Here is a 9,110-nt window from a genome sequence, read left to right on the forward strand (position 1 = left end):
TAATAATAATAATAATAATAATAATAATTAGGGATGCACCGATACCAGTTTTTCAGTATTGAGTACCGATATTTTGCTTTCGGTACTCGCCGACACCGAGTACCGATACCGGTGCTTCCACTGGCATGGAGCCGGCTTCCCGGGCAAACAGGAAGCCGGGCAGCATGTATATAAAGTCCAATATGTCCCCCTGCAATCCTTGCAGCGTCTCCGGCCAAAATCACAATAATGGTGCTTGTAGAGATACTCACGGATGGCGCCGTGCACATCAAACAGCAAATGAATAGGAATCACCAGCACAAGATGCGTTACATTGTTGCCCTGATGAAGGGCCCCAACGTGGCCCCTAAATGTCGCTTAAAGTTATTGCAACATGTATGACGATCTGTCCGATTAAATGGACTTTATCATTTGAAATCTTTTACTGAGTGCTGGTGATTCCTATTCATGGGCAGCATGTAATGACATGCTGCCCAGCTTTCTGACTGCCCGGGAAAGCTGGCTGCATGTTGTTTGGCTTCCCAGCCAATCAGCATCGAGCCAGCTTCCCGCTCGATCAGGAAGCCAGGCAAATAATGACCCGCCTCCCTGATTGGCCGGAAAGCCGGCTTCCCAGCCAATCAGCATCAAGCCGGCTGTTCAGCCAAATCAGCTTGGAGCCACTGACCAGAAGTTCCGGTATCGGGTATGTATTGGAGCATTTGGGCGAGTAGCAATAATAATAATAAATAGAGTGCATCTCTGCAATCTCGTAGGGGGACAATATATTCCCCTTTTTTATCCATGGAAGAACAGAAATATATCTGTTGATCTGCCAGAAAGGCACTGAAGTCTTAAACCCCGTTGTGGGCTGACAACACACAGCATTTGTGTGGACTACATGGTGTCAGCCCTGTCCGGTGTTGTTTGATGGACTATTCGACCATTCCCACTTTCAGAACTCTACAGCACAGATGCTTTTCATTCTGTCAGCAAAGATAAGAACTGGGAGGGTCCTTTGGAAAACACAGTTCAGAATAACAATATAATAAACTAGAACTATGAGGTGAGTGAAAATCACTCACCTCATAGTTCTCCTTTAAACAGACCAAAAAGGGTGCAATAAGAGAAGTTCATTAGAGCTCCAAACACTCACCACTCAATTCTAACTTAAGCTGCAGTCAGTCCACACTCAGGGTGCAGGCTATAGTGCGCTTCCCACTTGTTCAAACCAGTATCCAAAAGATTAGCTGCACAAAGCCAGAGTAGATACAATCCAAAATGTATTGAAATTGTCTAAACAGGTTTCAAAAAATAAATCCAAAAGAGTAGTAAGCATTGTGTACATCACCATGAACATCTTCCACACCACCACCTAGATTAAGGCCAGGTGGTGAAGCGCATAAGCGTTGGCGTGGTGTGGGAGATGTTTATGGCGATGTACACATTGCTTACTACTCTCTTGGATTTATTTTTTGAAACTTGTTTGGACAATTTCAATAAATTATGGATTGTATCTACTCTGGCTTTGTGCACATAATCTTTTGGATACGGAAGAGAAGTTTATAGTTAGGGTTACATACACTTTAAACAGGGACACATTACTATATCCTTGTTGGATAGATTTCCCATATAGCGGATTTCTGCTCTAGTAACACCAATGACAGAAAGTGAGGAGATATCTCCACAAAAGGAATACAGATATCATCTATAGCTATAATCTCTCCTAACCCAAAAGAGATCTAAAACTTAAAAGGGACCACAGAGTACTATTGTTATTTGTAAGCTTGACACAGTCCATCTTCAATTCATAAGAAGAAAAATACGAGAGCTATATAAAGTCATTCAAGGATCACCAGTATTGATTTACTGCAAGTGTGTGACAGATAAAATAATCAGGGAAATGTTTCTTTAAACTCTAGGGAAAAGAAAAAGGAACAATGTTACTCGGCTTGAGTTGCCCAGACCCTAATAAATCAGAGAAAACTAAGGAAAGGGGGACTCAGCTGCACTACATGATACTGCATGGAAACCCAAATCCTGCAACATTAGTACCTTAATCTCTCATTAACAAAAGGAGATCAGGTAAATTCACGGGTAACCTAGACATCTTTAATTTGCTATCCGCTGGAACAATAAACCATACATGGCAGACAAAAAAAAATAAGTAATGAAAATTTGCACTTGATGTAGTATTACAAATATGACAAAATCAATTAACTTACCTGTAATTCTAGGTTTCCTAACACTTGGGCAGCACAGCATTGGTGGTACTTAACCTCAATGTAAGTGAAACACTGCAAGATTTGGAGTTTCTGCGCAGAGCTGCCTCGTGGGTTATATACTCACTCAGATGTAAGCTACCAGTGGTAACAGTTGCTTGGGCTTGTGCTTGTCCTGGTGGACATTTTGGAGAAGACAATGTCCTAACTGAATGATGCCAATGTAGGTTTCTGGCCTATATGGTGATTTTCAGGCACTGCAAACATTGTATCTATGGTACACCACTGAACAAGGTTTGGGAACACTGATCTAAGTAAATTATCAATTAAGCAGAAATAATATTTTGCAGCCTATTTACAGTTTCACATGCAACTTTCTTAATAATATTCTAAGTTTAGCAAAATGCAATCTGGTCAGTTGCTACATTTTACTTTCTCTACTTTCCTACAAATCTGATAGTCATGGCAGAGGTTTGAAGAAACATCTAACATTCCTATCTAGAAGTTCTTTTCAGGAACACCGAGGTCAACCAGCAATTGTATACAACCTAGCCAAGTTAAATGCACTCTACTATAATGCATGTGTTTATGCCTTTTGATATATCCCAAGTTGCACATACAAGTTGTAATAGGGGCATGCTTGACCGGTATTGGCAGCAGTAAACCATGCACAGAATAGGAACACCCAGGAGCAGTCCAAGCTGGTTTGCCCTGCACTTTATTCAGCAAGGAAGCAAACAAACACAATCTTCAGCGCAAGAGGCTTTACAAAGCAAGGCCATAGCCTAAAGCAAACAAAACATCTGCTCATCTGAGACACTAAACTCAGGTCAGCTCCTGAGTAACAGGGTGCCCCCTAATGGGTTTCCCAAAACAAACAGGCACCCCTTGTACCTTTTTAGTGTTCTGTCAGCACTTAGCCTTTTCACCCAGCAGCAGGCTCACTCCAGAGAGAGTGAGAGAGAAAGAGAAGAGACCTGTATCAGTCAGCTCACATACACTGTATATAGAAGTCTGTGAATAGCTGAGCCTAATAATGAGGTCTGGCTACCAGGTAAGACGTGCACCTAGGAATGGAGGCCTATTCCCACCAAAGCCTCCAGGCTCCGGGACCCAGAACAGAACTTTCTAGGAGTCAAAGAAAACAAAGTATATTTTCTCCACATGAACCATAAACCCTGGAGCCCCTCAACATGTAAGAAACCTACGCGACACGTGTATACCATATACAATACCTGCCAGCACCTCACTTTACAGTGTGTGTGTGGATAGATAGATAGATAGATAGACATACATACACTGTATATATAATTTTTTTGAAGATGTAACCAACTTATATTTATTGGAACTGTAAATTACTGCCTCACACAAAAAGCAAAAAAAAAAAAACATACCTCATGTACATGAAAAACTTTAGCGCCAACATAAATACCCATTCGAGTAACAGCACGAACTGCAGCATTCATTCCTGCAAAATAAAATGATAATGATGATTGAGTTGAAACTTTACTATTGACTGTCTTTTCTGATGTGTGAGATTTACTGTACATATGCCTCTGGATTCTAATATCCTGAAACCCAACCATTACAAAACATTTAGATAATGTTTGGAGCAAACAAATATTTGTATGCTTTGGGAAGGACTGAAAATGTAGATGTACCAAAAATAAAGAGCGGTCTGAGGCACAAAGATTTACATCTTGCAATAGTGAGACAAAAGGACAGAAGGTGGTCACTCCCTCATGAGATGAGGCTCTTATTACTGCCTAGGAGGCATTAATTAGGAGTGATGGGTTATCACTAACAAACAAAAAAGTGTTAAAGTGGAACATCTGCCATGCAATTTTAATGCTTGCCAGGGGGGACCCCAACTGCCAGGGTTCCACATTTGTTTGGTATCACATCACAGCTGTAGACTTACAGGGTTATTCACAAAATGGTGAAGAGTTTGGAGAAGGCAGGAGGAGAAGTGAAAAATCTAGGACAACATACTGTAGCTCAACAGGAAAGTGAGCTGAATTGGAGAATTTTTCCAAATCAGCTATGTTGTCCTAGATTGTTCACTTCTCCTGCCTTCTCCAAACTCTTCACCATTTTGTGAATAGACCTGTCAATCGTTGCATGTAATGTTGAAGCTATGCTAAGCAAATCACATCAAAAGCTTCTTCCAGCAGTCCACTGGAGACTATTTGCTGCTGCCTCTGGGTATGGGAGAGCATGTAACCTCCCCCCGTGATGCAATGCTGGTGCCTGGCAGCCAATCATTAGGCTTAAACACTGTCACACACCAGAGGGAATGGCGCTATCAACAGCATCTAGTAGGTCCATTTTGCTGCTGTCAATTCTGTCGGATTCTATAGTCAATAGGAGGCTGGCCATTGGCTACACCATACTCCCACTGTCTGCGTCAATCAGTAGCACAGAGGACGTAAAGGGGAACTAGGCTCCCAGAGTTCCACATCGGGCTCAATGTCCACATCACTGGTTGTTAGGGAGCGTCCTAAACCAGTGATGCGACGAGTAGCATGATGTCAGCCAGCGTCCCTGGCCCCTTTGTTGACATTCAGCTGCCAGCAGGGGAAATCTCCCGGTTAGCAGCTGAATAGGGGCAGGGATACATAATTGGTTGCTAGGACACCGGCAGCCTGGTGTCCTAGTAACCAATGAGCTGGAAGTTGTCAGATTAATGACAGTTTCCCGTACCTATGTGCTCCTCTCTCAGCACGGGTGTCCCTCTATATGCCAGATCAGAGTTGGTTAATCTGTAAACTGTCAGTAATTCTCTTTGAATCTGTTGCAGCCATAGCAGCACATTCTTAAAATGGCACAATTAAGAACTACCTGAATTTTGAATGATAATTAATAATTTGGCGCAGGAGGAGATGGTTGTTAGGCTTACAATGACAATAAAAACGTGTTTTTCAGGGGCTCATATTGAACCTTTGGGGCCAAAAGAGCACACTTCTGTCCATAAAGAAGCCTGTACTATTTCCAGCTTCTAGTGATGCAATTCTCAGGTTGAAACTAATGGAATACTTTGTGTTGAGGGTTGTTGTGTTGAGCATTGCTCAGGTGTAAATGGGGGGTGCTAAGGACCCATTTACACTGTTGAGTTTTGATGCATGCATAGGCAATGTACCAAGGAATTGGCTACCATACGTTTTGGTGCGATACTGCGTACATAGGAGCACATGGTGCTGTGAGGTTTGTTGGTGGTGCCATTAACAATGAATGGCACCTCAGCACATTACAGAGTGACAAGCGCTTTGGTGCTGCAGCAGTGTGCACATTATTGCATGCATTGCGGCAGCGCACAGATAGGAACTGTACGTGTAAACAGACCCAAAATCCATGGAGCAGCAAGGTGCGCTGAGTGGCATTACAAAATGACAAGCGTTTGGGTGCTGCAGGGCACAGATGTGAATTGGGGCTATCGTAAACATAGTGCAAACGCACATCAAAAAGTATATCAAAGTCTATGGAAAGTGCATCTTGACATGCAAGAACACAGCTGTTTAAGCATTGTTCTTGCTCGCATGGCTGCAACAGTGACACATTAATCCAAAAAATGTTTGGGGGGGACTGAAATAAATGATTACATTGCTGAAGGACTCAAATGACACATGAACTGAGCATTGTACAAATGCCTTGACACACATGTGCAGTGACATCTCCCCCATGTGATCACACTTCTCCCCCCCATGTGATCCTACGTCTCACCCTCCGCCATCCTCCCCCATCTAATAACACACACAGCTGACTCAAGGCCGAGCTGAGCTCAACCATTCTACACATAAGCAGATTTCCACTGACCTTGTGCATCTCCCCCGCTGGTCAGCACAGCGATGGCCTTCCCCGACCCCGACATGCGGAGACTCTCCATGTCCGGTGCAGACATTTCTCTTCTTCTCTCCCCCCAATACAGAGCTATGAGCGGAGATCGCCCCGGTCTGTGTGCGGAGTCTATGGAGGAATGTGCGTGGTATACGTGCGAGCGAGCGACCTTCAACCCCTCCTCATATTCAGACCGCGACTGTGGGAGTGTACACAGCACAATGCAATCCACTATACGAGTGCTGGAGAGGGCTCAGCGACCATCACATAGCGCCGACACTGGAGGAGAGGTGTACAACAGGAGGAGGGATGCACTATAATACATCCTCACTGCCAGAGTCATGTATAATAATATATAACATCTGGAGGAGTCATGCATAATAATATATAACATCTGGAGGAGTGATGTATAACAATATATAACAGCGGAGGAGTGATGTATAATAATATATAACAGCGGAGGAGTGATGTATAATAATATATAACAGCGGAGGAGTGATGTATAATAATATATAACATCTGGAGGAGTGATGTATAAAAATATATAACATCTGGAGGAGTGATGTATAATAATATATAACAGTGGAGGAGTGATGCATAATAATATATAAAATCTGGAGGAGTGATGCATAATAATATATAACATCTGGAGGAGTCATGTATAATAATATATAACATCTGGAGGAGTGATGTATAATAATTAGAGTGCACCGAAATGAAAATTTCAAAACCGACATGGAAAAAAAAATGTCAGACTGAAACCGAAAATGTTTTTTTATTCTAACTTTTTCAAATTTTTTTAAAATGTTCTATTTTTTAGAAACTTTTAATTTTTTTTATATTTTATTTTTATTTATTCATTTTTATTAAATATTTCTATTTTTTACTTTAATTTTAGAGGCTTCGGGGAAATATTGGGGATCTAAACAGACCCCTGATATTTCCCTTTTAAAATAGAAAAACAGATTGAGATCAAGATCAGGGTCCTCAATCTCTTTTTCTACAGACCCAGTTATAAATGAACAGGAATCCTCTATGAGTGTTCCTGTTCATTCATAACATGAGGACAGAATACGTTTACTATAACCACAATCATGAATGAACAGGAAGTGATGTAGATCACTTCCCATTCATTCATAATTGAGGACATAGTAACCATACTCTGTCCTCAATTATTTACAAACACTAAGTGATTGCTGAGTGATTGTACCCACTCTGTATCCTGACATGCTGAGCGAGCAGTGCGGGGAGGATAGCTCAACCTCCAGTGACAGCGCTGGCTGTCTCCGCCCCCTGTCAGGGCTGAGATAATGGGCCGGGTGTGGAACCCCTTTGCAGGGACAAAATATGTCCAAAAGCGCGGTACACAGGGGTAATCCAAATCGAGTAGTTAAAGTGACATTAAACCCTCAGATTTTTTTAACATGAACCAATACTGTAATGTGTGCCTTACTGTAATCCATGGTTGTTTCCCTTCTCTTTGCTGCTCTTCCTTTTAAATCCTGATGTCTTCTCATGCTGGGGGAGCAGGCAGCAAGAATCGTAGTCGAGGGGTCAAGCGAAAGGCTCGGTAGCCGGGAAGTCAGATCAAATAACAGGTTCACAGGAGGGAGCTGGGTGTTCACCATGAGGAAGAATAACTCAGCAATGAGTCAAGGCTCTGACCAGCTTTATATACACAGGGAACCCAGGACCGCCCACTGGCTGCCAGGGCAACCAGGAAGCTTCCCCAGTCAGGAGCCAAGGCCGAGGGCAGTTGGTGAGGCTGAAGTCCTCCCCCAGCCTGAGTAGCACCTGGGATGTGGGATGGTGCAGGCGCACTATGCTCGCGCTTCCGGGCATGCCTGTGCCCGATGCCCGCGCCGGCGAGCCTGGTGAGGAACGGCCCCCCTGGGTCCCTGACACCCCCACACCGCTCTGCCGATCTGTGACAGGAGGCTGAGCAGTGCAAGGAGGAGAGACGCCAGCCACTCACAGCGCTCTCCTCCCGCAGCGCTGTGACAGTTTATTTCCTTCCTGGTGGGACACAGAGCAGCGCCCAGCAAGGAGGAGAGAAATCACGAATGCAGAGCTGTTTCATCAAAGAAATTGTACTTTTGGCATTTTGCCAAAAGTGCAATTTTCGGCCGATATGTTTTATGTATATCGGTGCATCCCTAATAATAATATACAACATCTGGAGGAGTGATGTATAATAATATCTGCCACCTACACAAAGCATTTATGTGGAAAACAAATGGCCCTGCAGCTAAAGGATTTAGGAACAATGGCTTGCATTTAGGGATGCATTTCGGGCAAAAATGCTGATAGTACCCAAATGGCCAAAAACGCAGTGCATCCCCAGCTTCTCTCCTCCCTGCTGGGCACCTGTCTGTGTCCCCTCCAATCCCTGCTACTCTCTCCCACCTGTATTGGCAGAGGAAGCAGGGATCTGAGGGGACACAGAGCCGATCCAACTGCTAGCAGCCAGTGGGGAGGAGACAAGCTGGTAGGAGGCCAAACAGGGCAATGAATGGAGGAGACAGCTGTCAGAAGAGGCTGAGCTCTCCGCCCACAACGCCCTGCTTGGCCTCCTGTGACAGGAGGAGCAGTCCGGATGGATAGCGGAGTATAAACACTCAGCGATCAGTACTGATGTTGTTCAGTACTGATCACTGAGTGTTTGTAAATAAGGACATAGTAGGGCTCATTGTGTCCCCAGTTATGAAGGAACAGGAAGTGCTAGTAACTGATACTATCACTTCAGTTTATGAATGTGTGGCTCTGCACTGTCAGCTGATAGTGGGCATAAACCCAGTATTGGCTGACTTTTGGTCACAGGGGCACATTAACAAATGTACTTCTTTGACCCGATATAGATGTAAAGCAAAAATTGAAAAAAATGTTTGCTTTACTTCTCTTTTAACCCCTTAAGGACAGAGGCCTTTTTTTTGTTTGCATGATATAATCTACATTTTAAGCCTGAAAATTACTTAATACCCTGAAACATTGTATATTTTCTTGAAAGCCAAGACCCTGTACAGTAAAATAATGGCCGTTGCAAATTTTTATGTTGCATGACATTAACGCAACTTA

At 43.4% G+C, this 9,110-nt stretch overlaps 1 protein-coding gene across 1 annotated transcript in view; it reads right to left on the bottom strand.

Annotated features, from left to right (window-relative positions):
- Positions 1–6,158, bottom strand: part of PFKL (phosphofructokinase, liver type) — a 69,487-nt gene extending 63,329 nt beyond the window's left edge. Inside the window, exons 1-2 of the mRNA XM_018562011.1 lie at positions 6,015–6,158; positions 3,596–3,669 (exon numbers count right to left, since the gene is read on the bottom strand). Of these exons, the coding sequence (XP_018417513.1) occupies positions 3,596–3,669; positions 6,015–6,099 (159 nt within the window). The 5' untranslated portion in view covers positions 6,100–6,158. The remainder of the gene's footprint in view (positions 1–3,595; positions 3,670–6,014) is intronic.
- Positions 6,159–9,110: the final 2,952 nt, after the last annotated feature.

Source organism: Nanorana parkeri, unplaced genomic scaffold (assembly GCF_000935625.1).
Source record: "Nanorana parkeri isolate BGI_ZX_2015 unplaced genomic scaffold, ASM93562v1 scaffold555, whole genome shotgun sequence".
Classification (NCBI taxonomy): domain Eukaryota; kingdom Metazoa; phylum Chordata; class Amphibia; order Anura; family Dicroglossidae; genus Nanorana; species Nanorana parkeri.